The sequence below is a fragment of the Papio anubis genome, chromosome 15, assembly GCF_008728515.1.
Source record: "Papio anubis isolate 15944 chromosome 15, Panubis1.0, whole genome shotgun sequence".
NCBI lineage: Eukaryota > Metazoa > Chordata > Mammalia > Primates > Cercopithecidae > Papio > Papio anubis.
The window spans coordinates 90,662,763-90,682,770 of NC_044990.1; the positions used below are offsets into that span (position 1 = coordinate 90,662,763).

Sequence of the window (20,008 nt, forward strand, 5' to 3'; positions counted from 1 at the left end):
TTTACATACATGTTTCAGAGTACACACTTTGTTTCAGCCGTCTTAGCTGTCAACAAACACTCTAGATTATGAATTACGAGTTTTATATCTAAAGCTAAACATTTTGTACTGTAAAATCCAGTGCTACTTACTATGCCTAGAGTAACACTATGAGAGTAAAATCTGATCTAAATGATGGATGTTTGTTTTTCTTTTATGCAGTACACATTTTGGAACTTTATACCCAAGAATTTATTTGAACAGTTCAGAAGAGTAGCCAACTTTTATTTCCTTATCATATTTCTGGTGCAGGTAAGGCCGGTCATTGTTTTCCATCTCATCAAATATAAATCTAAATAAGTGACATTTTATTCTCAGGTAACTGCCACACGGCTAATGAAAGCTCAAGGGCGTGGTGCCCTTCACCTACAATTCATTTATTTATTTTCTTAAGGAAGGACAAAACGTGTTGGTTCTGTGAGATCCACACGAGCTAAATTAGTACACACAACGCCACTTTGGGTTTAAGTTGGTGACTGCCTTTCCTGCCCCTTTCCTTCTAGTACCAGAGGGGAAGTCAGAGCTTTGTTATCTTTTGGACAAGTTCACAGCCAAGCTATGCATTGTTCCACTTACTTTACTCTTCATAAATGTGTGTGGATGTCCTAAAGAAAATCCAGGCCAGGCGCAGTGGCTCACGCCTGTAATCCCAGCACTCAGGGAGGATCACGAGGTCAAGAGATAGGGACCATCCTGACCAACATGGTGAAACCCCATCTCTACTAAAAATACAAAAATTAGCTGGGCGTGGTGGCGTGCGCCTGTAGTCCCAGCTCTTCGGGAGACTGAGGCAGGAGAATCGCTTGGACCTAGGAGTGGGAGGTTGCAGTGAGCCGAGATCGTACCTCTACATTCCAGCCTGGAGACGGAGTGAGACTCTATCTCAAAAAAAAAAAAAAAAAAAAAAAAAAAGAAAAGTAAAAGAAAATCCAAAGACAGTACACATGAAAAGAGAGTTTAAAGAAAAAAAGAGGGAAAAATGTCTCAGGGTATGAGTTAGGGAGCAATGTGCCAGGTGTGTTTTAAGAACAACCCTCTAATTTTTCTAAATCCTACAAAATACTATTGAAGGACTTTTAAAATTTTTCCAACATTATTCAAATCATGTAATTAAAATGTGACACTGAAGCCGAGGGATGAATTAACACAAGGCGTGCCCCGACTTCAGACTGTGTCGGCCACTCCCCGTGGTTTCCTTGAGCATGTTCCTTAATTTAAAAAAGGTGCCCTCATTTTAACAGTCAGTGAAATAGGATGATTGAGTTGCTATCTCCCGTGGTGGGCAGAGTCAGGTGCCAGCAAAGGGTTTAAATAAGTCAAAGCGAATGGGAAGTGCTGGCTCAGGGCAAACTAACCTGCCTAAAGTCAGTCATTTGCATTTTTGAAGATGATTTTACAATTCTGTCTTTCTGCAGTTGATTATTGATACACCCACAAGTCCAGTGACAAGTGGACTTCCACTCTTCTTCGTCATTACTGTCACGGCTATCAAACAGGTAAGCATTTTACAGACGAAACGCAAGCAAGTCGCCATCTTTGCCATGTGAATTGCCTTTCATTCGAAGCGAGGTAATTGGTTCGTTTCAGCTAGTTCATGGAAAATTCAACCAAGTTGTAGAAATTCATTTTTATAACTGTGTTGATACTTGTAGCACAGTAAGAGATGTTAGGTCATTTCGTTGCTATTCTGTCACCATGTGAATTTGAGAAGAAATCTATGGTTTTCACATCCCAGATCACCCAGGGATGATCTGATTCAGATGAGTCACTTAACCTTTCCGCATCCTTGACTGTCTTGACCACATGAGAACATGCTGTTTATGGACTCCGGCAAATGGGGTGGTGTTTCTTGTTGGTTTATTTTTCCTTCATAGCCCTGGTAAATAAAGCCAGTGACGAACATGGAGAAGAATACATCTCAGTTTTACTCCGTGTATCCATTTTATCACCCCCAGATTCCCCGTACACATGTTCAGTCACTCCCCATTTTCTCCTCCCCGTCCCTGGCAGAGACTCACGTTTCTGTCACCGTAGAGTTGCCCATTCTAAACATTTCATGCTCACGGCTCATGTGCGGTGTTTTGTGACTCGCTCTTTCACTTAGCACGTTGTTTTCAAGGTTTCTCCGTGTCTGAGCAGGCGTCAGCGCTTCGTTCCATCTGATGAATGAGTCACGGTCCGCCGCGCACACCCCGCAGTGTGTGTATGGCTTCCTCTGTGGATGGACATTTGGGGTGTTTCTGCGTTTTAGCTGCTCTGAATCATGCTGCTGAGCACATTTGTGTTTCACACCCACCAGATCGGCTTTCAGATGTGCAAGTCTGGAGAGGGCGTGGCGAGGCAGGCACCACGGGCACCCGGCAGGAGCGTGGCGGAGCCACCGAGCACAGCAGGTGGCAACATCTGACACAGGCAGAGATGTGGACACACAGGGGCCGGTGCAGATGATAAACATGCAGCTGTGTAGTCAGTACATGGGGCCTGTGTGTCTTCACTAGGCCAGAGCCGGCCGTGCCTACCAGGGTACGTGGACTGGGATGTTCATGGTGGCCGTCATTGGTTAGCAAAGGACTCGGGCAGCCCAGGGTCCCCCGTAAGGAAATAGGCGGCTCCTCTGCGAGGTGGGGCAGGACACAGCACAGTAGCCAAGACGAACTGCGCTGCCTGGAAAACAACGTGAGGGAAACTCACGTTTCCCAAGGACTCACTGCCCGTGACTCAGGCAGTTTAGCCCCTACCTGGGGTAAGGCCTCACTCCGTGTCGGTGGCTCTTGCAAACTTCGACTTTAAGCGAGAGGACAGGTTTTCTCATCAACTTCACAAGGAAATGGTGCTGAAGGAAATGATGTTACTCGGGGACCTGCTGTGTGTCCTCGGGCTTAAAGTCGCAGTTTCCAGGAACCCATCTTGGAGATTAGGTGAGGGCGTCCCATGCTGTCTGTGACACATCTGTGTGGTAGGAGCAGAGGCTGCAGACGGGAAGGAGACCGCTGAGGCTCTGGGGCTATGTCCTTTCCAGCCCGGCCCCGGGAGGCAGGCACAGCACTGTTCTTCAGCGTCCTCTGCTCTGCATTTGTTAAAGATTCCATCCCTCCTGGAACCCCACTGAGCGGGAAACTCCTGAGGACTCCAGGAGCGTTCTGGAGGAGAGGAGAGGAGAGCGCGGAGTAGGGAGGGCGGCTCTGAAGACGCATCTGGGCCAGAGAGGCAGCAGCCGGGGAGCCTGAGCCCCCATGGATGCAGAGGCCGCTTGTCTACACTGTGCAGACCATGGCCCCAGACAACATGTGGTGTCCTTGGCCCGGCTGCGTCCCCTCCCTGGCTGTGTCCCCTCCCTGGCTGTGTCCCCTCCCTGGCTGTGTCCCCTCTCATCAGCCTGGCTGTGTCCCCTCCCTGGCTGTGTCCCCTCCCATCCCAGGGCAGTGGGCGGGTGTTGTTGGGGGTGTTAAGAGGGGTCAGGGCAAGGTGGTGAATGAACAGAGCTGCAGGTCTGGGCCCCATCACCAGCACCCCTGCCCCTGGCCGGAGGGGTCTCTTCCTCTCCCGCACGTCTTGCTACCCAGCCTTCACTCTGGGGACGGCCTCGCTTCCCCCACTGCTGGTCTGGACCTGTGTGCGCCAGAGTGTCCCCGCCCCCTTGGCCTTCCCCCACTACTGACCTCCTTGTCCCTCTTCCTCGGGAACGGCAGCTCTGTCCGCAGCCGCGACTTTCGCAAACGGCCTCCCCACACGCTGGCTCCAGCAGGGACGTTTGTGCTGGGGTCCCCATGCTCCTGGCCCCTCCTCGCTTGCCTTGGAAAGCCCCCTGCACTCACAGAGGCCTCCCTGATTTTCTCTTAGGTTCCCACCTCTCTTTTCACACCATCTCCCCGGTGTCTCACCTGGGCACTGACGGGCATCTCACTGCACCTGGCTCTGCCACTGCCATCGCCCAGGTCCTGCTAGAGCAGCCTTTCCCTGTGGCACCCAGCCACCCCTGCTGTGTGCAGGGCCCCTCCAATCAGCCGGTCACATGCTTGGGCCTTCACGTGTCCCTCCGGTTCCAGCCAGGCTGGCCAGTGGGCAGTGCCAGCCCCTGGGGACTCCCTCACTGCTGGGCATTCCTGGGCAACCTCCTCTTTGGCGTCTTTCCGCAGCCTGGGCACTGGGCTTCTCGAGGGTGCTGGGTGTCTCTCACCTGCACTGAACTTGCAGTTACTTCTGTTTCTTCCCCACCGATCCTGAGAGCAGCAGCGCTGGGGACAACGTCTTTTGTCTGTGGAACCCTGGTGCTTGGCACTTACTGAGCATGCAGTTGGTGCTAAATAAGTGTGTTTAATGAACCCAGGAATCATCTACCCACTGCCACCTTCCAGGAAGACTGTTCTTCAATTTCCCCAGAAAGAGTATTTCAGCGATTTGGGAGGAATCTCTGAAAAGCAATCAGATGCCACAGTGTCGCAGTAGTGGTCACGGCTGGAGAAAGCTCCGCATGTTTGGATATCCATGCATCCCAGGCTTCTTAATTCTCCAGAAGCTGGAGGTTTTGGGTTCCTTGTTAATGTTCCCTTTGGAAAAGACTCCAGTCACAGGGCCACTGATGCTGCCACGTGGCCCATAGGGAGGAGGCCCCCAGTGAGCCTCCTGCCCTACAGGCTCTCTCAACATACGTGCAGTGGGCCCATGGCGTAGGCTTCCTGCTGCCATCCTGCATGGTTGTGTGTTGTGTGTGGCAGAGCTGTGTTCCCAGTCTTGACGCTCATTAGATGCAGTGGACGCCTGTAGGCCCCTGGTGTGCAGTCTCTCACATGCTGGGGGTTGTTACTGAGGACAGCATTCCCCATCCTTATCTAAGGCACGTGCATCCGGCAACGCCAGACACAAAGGCATGTTCGTCATCCCAGGAATTGTCTGCGTGCTGCATCTCCTATTGTTGCTGCTTTCAAGATACCACCTGACTGTCCAAGCAGAGGGTGTGCCTTGGTGGTTGGAATTGGAGTGCGGGTGTCTGTGCCTGTCAAAGGCATGCAGGTCTGGCAGCGCGGCTGGGGTCGGGGTTAGCTCGGGCTGCTTTTCCAGCAGGATGCTTGCGCGTGCACAGGAGTCACGATGCGATGTTTCCCACGTGGGTTACCCAGACGCAGAAACGCATGGAGAACCCTAAGGCTGCTGCAGGTGTCGCAGAGTGAGCCAGTGGTTCACTGAGAGTCTGGGCTGCCAGATCTCATAACAGCCAGTTTTTAATGAAAGAGAAGAATGGCCATTGGGGGCTTTTCCAAGCAGAAGATTGACACTCAGCGGGTGGAAATGTGCCTGGCCCCACTGGAGTCTTGAGGGCTTTTCGGTGTGGATGTGAAGAAACTGGAAGGCTTGCTCGTCATTTCATTCAGACACTTCTTTTTTAGGAATTTATCCTAAGGCCATGTCATGAATAGGCACAAAAAGTACAGTTATATAGTACTTATACAGACTTCGATGAGCGTCTTTATCCAACGTCTTTGCAGTTCTACAACTGCAGACATTTAAAGCAGCTCACATTGCCATGGGAATATGCCAATGCTCTGTTGAGGATACAAAGAATAATGTGTGTAATGCATCCTGATTTTGAAAAAATACACCCCCACAGGCTTGGATTATGCTTAGACATAATTAAACACAAGCCTTCTGTCTCTCCCTCCCTTTCTCCTCCTTCCCTCTGTCTCCACTTCCTCTCTCCCTTCTTTGCTTCCTTTTTTTAGGGTTATGAAGACTGGCTTCGACATAAAGCAGACAATGCCATGAACCAGTGTCCTGTTCATTTCATTCAGCACGGCAAGCTCGTTCGGAAACAAAGTCGAAAGCTGCGAGTAAGTGACACCCGACATATTTACCCTGGTGAAGTCCACTAACAGTTTAAAAATAAGTTTTACCCAGGTGCGGTGGCTCGCGCCTCCAGTCCCAGCCACTCAGGAGGCTGAGGAGGGAGGATCGCTGAGCCTGGGAGTCGGAGGCCACTCAGCAGGCTTCACCGTGCCTGTGAATAGCCACTGCTCTCCAGCCTGAGCGACCAAGAAAGACCCTGTCTCTCAAAACATTTTTAAAATACAAATAATTTTTTTTTAAGTTTTTATTTTCTTTGGCAAAACAGACAAAAAAAATGGCAAAAAAAATGTGTTTTATTGGGTATAGGCCCAAGCTCCCTACTACATTTTTTTTTTTTACCTTTAATTTTTGTTTGTTTATGTCTTTTTAGAGCAGTTTTAGGTTCACAGCAGAATTGAGTGGGTGTACCCACTGCCCCTCCGCCCAACACACACACACACCACAGCCTCCCCTCCGTCAGCATCCCACACCAGAACTGGTGGAATTTAAAACCATTATGGGAACACACGAACCAATCAAGGCAGGAAAAGGTCAGAAACACCGTTTCTAAAATTTGTGTTAGAATAAAGTATAATAAAATCATATCAGTATAAACTCGACTAGGTAGAAATTTATGAAAATTGGAGGAGAATACCTCATTGAAGATTGCATTTTTAAACAATGTGTTTATTTATTTTTTTAGAGACAGAGTTTTGCTCTGTCACCCAGGCTGGAGTGCAGTGGCACAACCTCAGCTCACTGCAACCTCCGCCCCCAGGTTCAAGCGATTCTTCTGTCTCAGCCTCCCCAGTAGCTGGGATTACAGGCGCCTGCCACCACGCCCGGCTAATTTTTGCATTTTTAGTAGAGACGGGGTCTTAACAAAATGTTGGCCAGGCTGGTCTTGATCTCCTGACCTCGTGATCCTTCCGCCTTGGCCTCCCAAAGTGCTGGGACTACAGGCATGAGCCACCGCACCCGGCCAAAAAATTTATTTTTTGTTGATATATAATAGTTGTACATAGTTGGGGGTCCATGTGATATTATGATGCCTGCACACCAATGTTTAATGATGAAGTTGGGGTAACTGGGATGTCCATCACCTCAAACATTGATTGTTTCTTTGTGTTGGGAATATTACAGTTCTTCTCAAAGGGTGCATTTTAAATCTGTTTCAAATGAATTATTCATGTAACTAATATCTCAATATATTTTAAAATATGTGTTTAAATTATTTAAATGAGATATTTTCAAAGTTGTACTAGTCATTTGGAAGCACCCGTATAGGTAGAAACCATGAGTGTGGTTTTTCACGTTTGTGTCGAGGTAGCGGTCAGCAGCCTGCTCCAGTCCCCCATCTGAGGTGGATCTAGGTGCCAGGCCCACGCCGGCCCCTTCTTGCCCCCGCTGGTCCTCGTGCACCCTGCCTGGCTCTTGCAAACTCCCACGCCTCCCTCCCTCCTGCAACCCCACTGCTTCCTCTGGCTGTTTTCCCTGCCGAGCCTTAGGAGGTTTGGTGAGGGAGACAGGGAGCACCCCACTGGGTCCCGTGCATGTGGAGAGCCAGGTGCGTTCCAGAAGCCTGGAGGAAGGAGGACCTCCAAGCAGCCGGCCAGCCTGGGCTCAGTGAGCCTCTCCGGACAAGGCCGCAGCCCCTCCCTGTCCAGTGGGATGGGACCCCGGAGGCGTTCAGAGGCCCTTCAGAGGAGCTGGCATCCACCACTAGCCCCCCTGCCTCACCTTGCTCTCACTGTTCTGTGTATCACACACATCACCAAATGTACTTGTAAGCGTTTAAACATTTTCACTTATAAATATGCTATCCCGGTGTTTAAATGCGTCTGAGACAGCTTTTTCCATCAGTGAGTTCAGGTGAGTGAGGTTTCCCTAGGGGTCAGGGGTTCAGAGAGCAGATGGCCCCGGCCTGGGGAACAGCCACGAACTCCATGCCTGTGTCAGCAGGCATCCGGTTCCAGGCCTTCAACGCCATTTCCTTTCACGATTATATTTCCTTTGCAAAGCCTTTCATACTTGTAGCTAAACATCTTTCTTAAAAAATAGACCTAAACTGTGTCTGCCCGCAGAAAATTGAATTTTTAATGTATCAGTCTCCTGTGGGAAATGCCTTCTCTGTATCCTGTGTGTTGTAACTGAGAGGATGCTAAACAGGCTACTCAGGACAAGAAAGAAAAGATCAGGCTTTTCCTGCAATGGCAGACATCTGGCTTCCGTCGGTAGTAATGGCTCAGGCCTTTGAGGGTACTAGAGTGTCCTAGAAAAGCATTCCTTTAATTAGTTTTTCTTTTTTAATTAAACTTTTTATTTCAAGGTAATTACAGAGTCACATGCGGTTGTAATAAAACAGAGGCATCCTGTGTTCCCTTTGCCCTGATGTGTTGCCCAGCTCGAAGATTTTGTCATTTCAAGGATGTGGTATAAAGAGAATCCTGCAGCCTGTGACCTTCTGGGGTTGTCTGTTTTCAGGCAGTCTAATTCCCTCGGGATTCACGAAGTCTGAGCACCAGCTGTTCCTTCCCTTGTGTTGCTAAGGAGCGTTCCATGATGTGGGCATACCGCAGTTTCACCATTCACAAGCTGAAGGGCTTTTCGACCTTTCTAGTTTAGGGCTGTTATCAAGAAAGCTGCTATGAATATTTGTGTGCAGGTTTTCTTGTGAATTTAGTTTTCATTTCTTTGGCATAAAAGCTCAAGAGTTCAGTTGCTGGGTCATCTAGCATATCTACGTTTGGTTTTGAAAGGAACTGCCAAACCGTTTTCCAGCACGGCTATCCCATTTCATTCCCACCCACAACATTGCCAGCATCTTCCCCAGCCCTGGGTGTTACTGCTGTTCCTGATGTCTCGGTGCAGCTTAAACGTGTCCCTGATGGCTCTGTGGGACATCTTTTTGCACTTGTTTGACATCTGTGAAAACAAGTCTTCATGTCCTGGCCGGGCGCGGTGGCTCACGCCTGTAATCCCAGCGCTTTGGGAGGCCGAGGTGGGCAGATGACGAGGTCAGGAGAGCGAGACCATCCTGGCTAACACGGTGAAACCCTATCTCTACTAAAAATACAAAAAATTAGCCGGGTGTGGTGGCGGGCACCTGTAGTCCCAGCTACTCGGGAGGCTGAGGCAGGAGAATGGCGTGAACCCAGGAGGTGGAGCTTGCAGTGAGCCGAGATCAAGCCACTGCACTCCAGCCTGGGCCACAGAGCGAGACTCCGTCTCAAAAAAATAAAATAAAATAAAATAAAATAAAACAAAAATAAGTAACTCTTCATGTCTTTTACCCATTTTTCTAGCTGGATTCTTTGAGCTTTTTACTGTTACATGTTGAGAGGTCATATAGTCTAGATAGTAGTACTTTGTCAGGTATATGATTTTGGACACTCAGCAGGATATTTCACAAAGCCAACGTTTTTAATTTTGTTCAAGTCCAATTTCTTGATTTTTTTTTTTTAAATTATTATTTCTTTTGAGACAGAGTCTTGCTCTTGTTGCCCAGGCTGGAATGCAATGACGTAATCTCGGCCCGCTGCCACCTCCACCTCCCAGGTTCAAGCTATTCTCCTGCCTCAGCCTCCCAAGTAACTGGGATTACAGGTGTATACCACCATGCTTGTCTAATTTTTTAGTGTTAGTAGAGATGGCGTTTCATCATTTTGCCCAGGCTGGTCTCGAACTCCTGGCCTCAAGTGATCTGCCTGCCTTGGCCTCCCAAAGTGCTGGGATTACAGGAGTGAGCCACTGCGCCCAGCCGAGTTGTTTTTTTTTTTTTTCTTTTGCAGACTTTACATTCAGTGTCCTGAATGAAGCATTCTTTGCCTGGTCCTGAGACCCAAAGACTTTCTCCCATGTTTCTTTCTAAGTGTTATAGTTTCATGTTTTACGTTTTAGTTCATGATCCATTTTGAGATGATTTTCGTATAAGGTGTGAGGTTTCAGTCAGGTTTGTTTCTGTCCTTATTTAGCCTGTGGCTGTCCGATCGCCCCTGCACCAGGGGTTGGCCGGTTGTCCCTCCTCCACGGAGTGGCCCTTGCCTTCTGTCATGATCAGTTAAACACATTTGCGTGGGTCTGTTTCTGGTTCCCTGGTCTGTCCCGTTGGTCTCCGTCACCATGCCCCACCAATCCCACACCGTGGGTCACTGTAGCTATCTCAGAAGCCCTGTATCAGGGATACGGATTCATTCCTCTTCAGTCTTCTTTTTCAAGGTTGTTTTAGCTAATCTGGAGCCTGTGCCTTCCCATGTAAATTTTACAATTAGTTCATTTATGTCTATAAACATCCTTACTGGGATTTCCATAGGGATTTTACTAAACCCATAGGTCCATTTGGGAAGAGTAACCTCTGCTTTTAAAGTCTCACAAATTTGCAGTGTGCTGTGACCATCATGTAGTGGTACAGAGAACTCTGCAGTGTAGACAGAAGCATGGTGATGCCTCGATCCTGGCATGCCTCCCGAGTGGCAGCGAGACTGGCTGGAGCCCTGCAGCCACTCACTCGAGGGTTCTGATGATCGTTCACCCTCCAGACACACAGCCCAGGCCACTGCGATGCCTTCCAGACCCTCCAGACACACAGCCCAAACCACTGAGATGCCTTCCTCCCTGATGAAGTAAAATGGATACAGATACAAACTAGACCATAACCTTTCATTAAAAACCCACATGATGAACTTTCTGTGATTGATTTTTACATTAGTTTTTGAAACGTTGTTGCTACTTTTGCTTTATTTGTCCTCATGCTTTGATGATCTGGGCAGCGCCTTGGTTCTGTTGATGGAGAAACTCAAAGAACTCGAGTACCTGGTTCATAAAACGCCTAGATTTAGATCAGAGCTTCTCCCAGGAGTACTTCCCACTTGGCCGCGCTCATGGAACACTCCAACTCGTCTTCGTTGGTCTGAATCAAAGATAACCTTGTTACAGGCGTTTGTCTGTGTTTTTGCTGCGGAATATTCGATCGTGCTGTACTTTGCCACTTCTTGGATCTGCAGTTAGAACATTGAAACCTGACCTGGTCTTTCCTTGGTCCCAGCAGAATGTCTGGCAAGAGTCTTTTCCTGGAACCACGTCCACATCCCCGTATCTACCTGTGACTAGATGAGCAGCTTGAGGGAAGCCGTCCCACACGACGGGCCGGCTTTCACGGAGGCACTTTCCATTGACCGTCCTTTCTGCTTTGTCCTGTAGGTTGGGGACATTGTCATGGTCAAGGAGGATGAGACCTTTCCCTGTGACTTGATCTTCCTTTCCAGCAACCGGGGAGACGGGACGTGCCACGTCACCACCGCCAGCTTGGACGGAGAATCCAGCCATAAAGTAAGGGGCCTTTCCATTAGACTCCAGGGCAGGGTCTTCCTGTCGTGCTTCAGACTATGCCTGTGTGGCCACAGAAACTAACATCCTGTTTGAAAAGTCAGCGTTTTCAGTGGGTGCAATGAAAACCTAGGGAGTTATGCCAGCCAAGTTTTTCCTCACTTTTCCTTCCTCCTATTTTCCACTTTCTTCTTTTTCCTTTTTCAAAATAAATTGTATTGTGTATATTTGAGGCATATATTATGATGTTATAAGATACATATTTTTATAGAGAAATTGTTATTCGAGTTCAACAAATTAACACATCCACGTCTCACATGGTTTCCCATTCTGTTCCCTGGCACCCGTGCAGGAGCAGCCATAACCTACTCGATGCGGCAAAACTCTGAGCCCAACATGCTCGTGTCCACTCAGTGCAGCAGAAACCCAGAGCCCAACACAGTCTTGTCAGCTCTAGTCCTCATGTTGTACGTTGGGTCTTTAGATGGTTCATCCTAAATATTGCTACCTTGTGTTCTTTGACTTACACCTCCCCATTTCTTTCCCACTTTTTCTTTCCACTCTCAATGTCTGTAACAACCAGTCACCTCAGGTTAACAGAAATAACTTCAGTGTTAGCCTGTGTCAGTTAGCTAATGTGTCAAATTCAGGATTTAATGAATAGATTGTTGGAATTTTAAGAATTTTCTTTCTACTAGTTAAAATTAATGTGAAAACTGGCCTAGAATTATGTGAAAAGTCACACACAATTCTAGATTTTGCCTGTTACTTCACTGAGTGTCATTTTTGTGAATGTAATCAGGATTTTAATCAGAATTTTCTGAAGTTACTACATAAGTAATTTCCTGCACTCAGTATAAAATTCTGTACAGGCAGTTGATGCTGCAAGAATTTTAATTGACAATCATAAAAGAAAAGATACAGCACCATTAATTTTAAGATTCTTATTATTTAAAAAATCTGGAAGTTTCTAAGGAGTTTATGAAAGTGAGCATAGCTCAGTGGATTCAGCTAAGTCATGAACTCACAAAAGTGCAACTCTAAAATGTTATTTAGGTAATATCTGTGGGTATAAGCCGTTTCTACTATGAGATAGAGACATTTTGTTTACAAAATCACTGAAGGATATGCTAGTCTTTCATAGATAATTCATGATATGTATCAGGAATTGAAAATCCTGTGGACTTTTTTCAGTTAAATTTGCTTGCACATTTTCTGTGTAGCGTATCCCAGAGAATGAACACACTAACATAATAGATTGTCAGCAGCTTCTGGGGGGCTGAAATCCCTGGATGATTCAGGAATTCATTGTAAGCGGCTGCTGGTCCCTCTGGAACCTGGGAGGAGGTTAAGGTTCTGTCCATCCAGAGACCATGTGAGCCCTTCACACTCTGCAGCCAGTGGCTGTCTTTGCACCCCTTCCCTACAGACTGTGGCTGGTCAGGCTCAGACGAGTCCCAGCCATGCTAGGGAACAAATGCTGTGGGCCTCCAGATGTACCATGTTTGTCCAGATGAAATGTTGTAACAGTTGTGGAAGATGTTAAAATGGCTAGTGCACTTTGACCTTTTGTGGCTTTGCAGTTTGCATTATAGTTTTGTGTTCTCTAATGTCATTTTTGTGCATTTTGTTTAGCTTGAGGGACTGGAATTATTTGAACCCTTTCCTTAAAAGCAGAGTAGGGGCGTGGGAAGGGTACAGCCGACTTCTACTGGGATCCCATGGGGCTCACATGACTGCACAGGCTTGTTCACTTATCTGGATTCTTCGCATCTGTGAAATGGGGACAACCGTATCTCTCAGGGGCTCTTGTGAGGATATAGTTAGAGAATTCCCACTGAATTTAGAAAGTAAGCGCCCCCTGATTTGTGCCCTTGGTGATGGAGCGGCGATCATTTACCCCCGACCCCCATTTGTGCGCTTGGTGATGCAGCGGTGACCGTTTGTGTGCTTGGTGATGCAGCGGTGACCGTGTCCCCCGATTTGTGCGTTTGGTGATGGTGCAGTGATGTTTCTCTCGTTTGTTCTGACTCCTCCTGTGTTTTATTTGTCCGATACTCTTCCATTAGAAAGAAACACAGGAAGGGATTCAGAGATGCTGTTGCCTCTTCCCAGATCCCTGGGCACAAGTTTCTCCTCTCTCCTCCCAGGGCAGGGCCAGTGCAGCCCTCATGCCCACCTCAGGTCCGCCCTCAGTCCCCTGCTCGTGCTCACAGAGGCTACTGAGGTCACCAGGCCTCAAAATGTGCTCTGAGAGCAGCAGCATCAGCATCACTGGGCACCATCTTAGAAGTGCAGTTCTCAGGCCCTCCCTGGCCCCGCTGCATCAGAAACTCTGGGGCTGAACCCAGGAATCAGGGGCTTCAGAAGCTCTGGGTAAAACTGACGCACACGCAGGCTTGAGGCGTCTCCTGGCCCAGGCCACACGAACAGTTAAGTAGAAGGCGTTTGCCACCCAACAGCGACGGGCACAGGCCGGTTGTTGCCGGGTAGTGAAAATGAAGTGAAGTGAAGTGATCCCGTGACCACTCCCCGTAAACAACAGGGCATTCTGTAAAAGCAAAGGGATGTTTCAGGTCCTGGGTTTGTTTCCTAATTAATAGCTACTGGCTACTGCTTTGACAGATAAATCAGTGTCCACACTTGAGGAATTTGAGCATTGCTCCTGTCCTGTTAGTTTTAAGTTGAGGACACTGGGTAAGAATGGAAGGATTAGAATTTTCTGGCACCTAATAGATGCAGGAATAACAGTAGTACCTTATCTTCCTGTAACTATTGAACGTGTACAAACTCATAGGGTCAGCCAGGCTTTGTAATCACTTGGTTGGAGGCACCAGTGTCTGGGTTTGTGTTGACCATTTTGGTGGTGAGCTCACACGTCTTGTGCATTTGTAGACGCATTACGCAGTCCAGGACACCAAGGGCTTCCATACGGAGGAGGATATCGGCGGACTTCACGCCACCATCGAGTGTGAGCAGCCCCAGCCCGACCTCTACAAGTAAGCAGGGGCTTCGGGTTCTTTAGAAACGGATTTTATGCCCTCAGCGTTGCTCTTGCTTTTCACCCCAGGTAGTCCAGCCATCTGGAGGTTTGGAGAGAATGTAAATCACTGCTTAAAGATTAAGGCTGAGTCAAAAATACATCGCTTATTTATTCTCATAGACTTGTACCACTCAGATTTGTAGCTTTTTATACAAATATTTGAAGTGACTTAATGGAACTATATTTGTGGGGAAAAAAAGAATAAGTTTTCTTTATTTTGTGAAAGACGTTTGTCAACTGTGGGTTAAGGAAAATCACTGAAGCCATGGGCTGATCCAAACAGAAAGGACGACAAGGAAAGGGGCTGGAGCGGAGCTGGTTTAGCTGCATGTGGAGCAGGCGGGGTGAAGACGCGCCGCTCACAGCGGCCTCTGGAGACAGGAAGGCGGGCAGGCCAGGCGCACACTTCCGGGGGGCTGCTGGACGCATCCAGTCAGTAACAAGGCTTTTCTGTCACCAGGTTTGTGGGCCGCATCAACGTTTACAGTGACCTGAACGACCCCGTGGTGAGGTGGGTGCCTCTGCAGATGCCTTGGCCATGGTCATCGCCCTTGGTGCATTAGAAATGCATTCTTTGACAGACGAGGGTTTCTACGGCAGCTGCTCTAGTGGATTTGGAAGGTGGAGCTCCACTTTCCCATGGGGCCAGGCTCCACTCTTGTCTGTGGTTTGTCTCAGGCACACGTCTGTGAATGTTGACACGTTAGTGATGCTCATGAAAAAAGTGTTCACCCAAGACTCTGCCCAGAGGGTCGTCTCACAGGCCGGGAGGCGTCAGGGTCCCATGGAACAGTTTCATAGTGAAGGGCAGAGTACAGCTTCCCTGTGAGAAATGCCCTCTCATGATTCGGGTACTGATTTGTCTTCAGATGTGAAGTTGAAAGACTTCTAATTTTGAGGCCATTTTTGGGAGTCTGTTCATCCACTTGCCATCATTACTGGGGTGCATTACTGGCTCAAGGCCTATGTGAGGCTCACACCTACCTGAGAAGGTGGAATTGGTAACCGGGACAAGGCAGGGGGCAGCTCACAGTCGGCGGCTCTGCCTTCCCGTTCACCAGCGTGGACTCAGGGGCAGTCACACCACATACCCACGAGGAAACAGCGACCCTCAGACACCTCATCTATGGCCCCGAGGCAGCCTCAGCTGAGAGCCAGCCTGTGCTGAGCCCAGCTCCGGGCAGCGCCCAGCTCCCAGGCCTAGGGATATTTTCTCTGACATTATTTCAAGATCTAGCATCTGTTGCTGATGAAATATTTGAATGTCATAGTTGAGGGAACTGGCTTTCACTAGGTTTTAAAGTCGCGTCTTCTTCATAAACTGCACTTGTTAGGGAAATGATTTTTCTTCCATTGTAAGCGCTCTGCGAGTTGTCGATGTCTCCGTAGGTACAGCATTGAGTGTTAAACAACACGTCTCCCAAACACAGAAACACACTCACTGGAAACTATTGCAAAGTGAATAGTTCCTGAAATGCACGTCCCTGGGGCTTAGCTCCTTGTAAGTCTCCTGGAGTTACTGTTTTAAGAGAACCATGTGTGCACTTCTTATTCTTAGCATGTGTTTGTCATCATTACCCATCAGCAGGCTCGGAGGTGCTTTTGAGAATTGATAGTGGCCTTGCCTTGGTTTGCCTAAATATATACTGTTCTAAAGGTGAATTCCTTCTTACTTTGGAGAAATAACTTGTATTTCTGTGTGCCATGAGAATTAATTTGTGTTTGAATGAGTAAACAGACTTGGGTTTATTCATATTCCCTATGAGATGAATCTAAAATAGTAAACATTGCAGGTTTTTTATCTTTATAGTTAGACCAAGTTTATTGCTGAGCAACTTGGGATGATAATTGCTAATGTATTTTGCATTTTGATACTAACTCTAGTTTCACTTTTATTTTATTTTATTTATTTTATTAGAGAGAGAGTCTCGCTCTACTTCAGTCTGTCACCAGTCTGGAGTACGGTGGCACTATCTCAGCTCACTGCAGCCTCCGCCTCCCAGGTTCAAGCAATTCTCCTGCCTCAGCTTCCCGAGTAGCTGGGATTACAGCCGTGTGCCACCGCGCCCAACTAATTTTTGTAATTTTTAGTAGAGACGGGGTTTTGCCATGTTGCCCAAGCTAGTCTCAAAGCTCCTGGCCTCAGGTGATCCACCCACCTTGGCCTCCCAGAGTACTGGGATTACGGCGTGAGCCACCCACCGTACCTGGCCTAGTTTCACTTTTAAATATTTATGCTATTCAATGGACTTTTAGTATTCAGATTATTGAAGATGTCTGTAAATTTGTGATGTGGAGAGTTAAGAATTGCACACCCAAATTCTCAATCCGTCCAGAGTGACGTTTCTTCTTCCTTCTGTCCTAACTAGAAGCAAAGTACTTTTCCAAGTAAATTATTTTTAGACTTCCCTGAGTCAGCTTTTTTAAAAAGCTGTTTGTTTTCATAAACACTTGACAGGAATTATTATAAGTGTGTTGCAAACAGAAGCTGACAATCCTTATAACACAACCAGACAACCCATACGCAGCCTGGGAGCTCCATCTTTAGTGACTGCCAGGCGAGGAGGTGCGTGGAGCCCTCAGCCACAGCCTGGGGCAGACACCTCTGCCTCTGGGCAGCTCCACTCTGCCTGTCTTCAGCCGGATGCAGTTCTGAGGTCTGTCGACCAAATATGCTCCATGCATTTTACGTTCATAATATTCAGTAGGTTCTTAACTTTCCGTGATAGAAGGACAGTAAATACAATGACAAATGGAAAGCAAACTTCAGCAAACACTTTTGACCCTTTACCCTCCAAAGCAATCCTCTGGATGTTGCCAATAGCAAAATTTATAAATTTGAATCTTGCTGCTTATTTCTCCTTTACTACTTAGGAAATGAGAAGAGATTATTTTTCCATCAGCAGGGAACTCTGTTATATCAAGATATAAGGCCCTGGTGACAGAGACCCCGCTGCTGCTCACCGTGGCTTCAGTGCGCAGAGTGGGGCTTGTTCCTCCATGTGTGAGATTTTTACGTTCTTTGGCTGTTGCTTGTTTTCCCCCAAAGTAGCCATGCATGGACTGTCCCTGATTTATAGGTCCTCCCATTCAGAGGAGCTTTGCAGCGTGACTACCAGTGTTTCTAACGGCCAGATAGAGTGTCAGCCTTTGTCTCCAGGAGTAAGACTATGCCACATGGGACTCCCCGAATCTCACTGAGGATGTAATAGAAACGATTGAGGCTAGGCATGGGGATGGCCAACTGTAATCTCAGCACTTTGGGAGGCCAAAGCACGCCGATCACCTGAGCCCAGGAGGTCAAGGCTGCAATGAGCTGTGATCGTGCCCCCAGCCTGGGTGACAGAGTGAGACCCTGTCTCAAAAAAAAAAAAAAAAAAAAAAAAAAAGAAAAAGGGAACAGTTGAAGGTTGAGTGACTTTTATTTTATTTCACATCCACCCCTCTTTAGCCTTTCTAGAATATTCTGGGACCTTCCAGTGCAACTATTCTCAACCTGAGGCTTGTTAGGAGAGGGCTGCTGGGCCCCACCCCAGGGTTTCAGGTTCTGACAGCTTCGGATGATCTTCCTGACTAGTATGATGTTCCTGACTGGCTCCAGGTGCTGCTGACGGCACTGGTGGGGCCACCGCAGGGACCCCTGCTCTAGAGGTCTCTGGGGAGTGTTGCTGAGGCTGTCAGGCGCAGCTCAGTGGGTCTGGGCGGGGCCTGAGGTCCCATGTTCCACAAGCACTGCCAGGAGGCCCTTGCCGCTACTCCTGGAGCCATGTGTTCGTCCCCCGCAAGGATAAGACCGCATGTGTTCACATGCACCTGGATTGACTTAATCATCTGGATATAAGCAAACCGCCCTGTACGCCATCTCCTCGGAAAATGAGATCTGCTGAGCAAACTAGCAGGTTTCGCGTCTGCATCTTGCCCCCATCCTGCCCGCTTGCCTTCATGTCCCTGTCATTTCTGATCATCGTGTCTTTACAGGCCCTTAGGATCGGAAAACCTGCTACTGAGAGGAGCTACACTGAAGAACACCGAGAAAATCTTTGGTAAATATTTAATTAATTATTCACCATTGCCTGTAACATTAACGATGCATGAAGCAAAGTTAAAACCCGCCGCGGAACCCTGAGAGCGTTTCTTGGCGCCTTGAGGTGCTGGAGGCTTTCTGGTCGCGCAAGTTCTGTCCCACTGAGATTCGGATCAGTGAATAAGTGCGGTCCTGAAGCTGCAGCATCAGAGATTACGGCTTACGGATTAAGGCCTCTAGTTTTGGATTCAGAAACAGAAAGTTGCATCCCTGAAGGAATTTATGAAATCTAGTTGTGCAGGAGATTTCTTTCATGTCTGCATTTCTTGGCTAGGATATCCCATTTCTTGTGGATTATCGTCTGTTTTAGTCGAGGTAACTTTTGTGTGCCCCACTGTCAGAAAATGCTGTGCAGCTGTCCCTCAGTGTCCTTGGGGGACTGGTTCAAAATCCATGAATGCCCAAGGCCCCTATTTGCATGTAGCGTACGCATGTCCACCCCTGTAGTTCACATCATCTTAGATTACTTCTAATACCTGGCATGATGTAAATGCTAGGTACGTAGTTACACTCTACTATTTTTATCATCTGTATTTTGTATCATTGTATTGTTATTTTTATTGGGGATTTTTTTCACATCTTTTCCATCCCCAGTTGGTAGAACCTGCAGATTTAGAACTCGTGGATATGGCGGGCCCGGTGTATATTAAGACGGGAACTCTTGAAAAATGAAGCATAGATTGCTTCCTACGCATGAAGAAAGGTCTTTATCCTAAGGAATGAAGTGCTAGTGTTATGTGACTATGGACACTAGTTTGTGAAATTAAAAATAGGATTCACTTTACCCAAGAATTGGTTTTCCCCGCAGCTGTGTGTAACTCACCGTAAGGCAAGACACACTTGTGCCCTGGTCATCAAGCTTGCTTTTCCTCCCTGTAGGTGTGGCTATTTACACGGGCATGGAAACCAAGATGGCATTAAATTACCAATCGAAATCCCAGAAGCGATCTGCCGTGGAAAAGTAAGGCTCCCCGCCCTGTCGCTGGACGCGCGTGATGGAAGTAGCTTCCTCTTGGCTTTATTGGAGGTTCCTTTACCAATATACAGCATCTTAGTAACTGCAGAGCTGACCCTTCAGAGAGACTTTCTTATTTTGCAGTGAGGTGGACGGCCACACCCCTCCTTCCTGCGCTTTCTAACGCCTGGTACCAGGTTCATGGCAGGTCCAGTGTCCAACAGCTCCTCCCACCATTTCATGAAAAACTCCAAATGGGCTTAGTTTTAACTCGCAGATTTGGTCGAAACCATGCATTCTCTGCTATGGTTTTACGAAGAGCAAACAGAGTCATCTTTTCATTAAAGTCCTGATGATAAATATTTCAGGATGGTAGCTGAATTTGTACTGGAAAAGAAAGGCTTCTTCCTGAGATCTGCTAAAACCTTAGTTAAGGATCTGTGCTTTTCCTGTACTGAGGACACTTCCTTTCAGAGTTATTTACTTTTCCTTCCCCTCCTTTCCTCCCTCCCTCTCTTCCTTCCTCTTTCCTTTCCCTTTCCTTTCCTTCCTTCCTTTACAGTGGTGGTTAGTCACTAAGTTTTGAACTAATTTGTTGATGCTTAATGGTAGAAATTGATTTCTGGATGTTCTTTTCAACGACGCAAGTCCAGGCAGTGCAGAAGCATTGTCCACAGTGTGCAGTGTGGCTGTGAGAAGCCCTCTCTCTCCTGCTTGTGGCACTTTTCCCCCTCTTGGCTCT

General features: G+C 47.7%; 1 protein-coding gene across 13 annotated transcripts in view; it reads left to right on the forward strand.

Moving 5' to 3' along the window:
- Window positions 1-20,008, forward strand: part of ATP11A (ATPase phospholipid transporting 11A) — a 182,347-nt gene that overhangs the window by 110,054 nt on the left and 52,285 nt on the right. For 12 of the 13 annotated variants that reach the window (XM_021929353.2, XM_021929355.2, XM_021929356.2 and 9 more), the window contains 8 exon segments: window positions 202-291; window positions 1,455-1,535; window positions 5,757-5,864; window positions 11,059-11,187; window positions 14,080-14,183; window positions 14,688-14,738; window positions 18,206-18,270; window positions 19,191-19,272. In XM_021929353.2, the coding sequence (XP_021785045.1) occupies window positions 202-291; window positions 1,455-1,535; window positions 5,757-5,864; window positions 11,059-11,187; window positions 14,080-14,183; window positions 14,688-14,738; window positions 18,206-18,270; window positions 19,191-19,272 (710 nt within the window). 13 annotated transcript variants of the gene reach the window in all.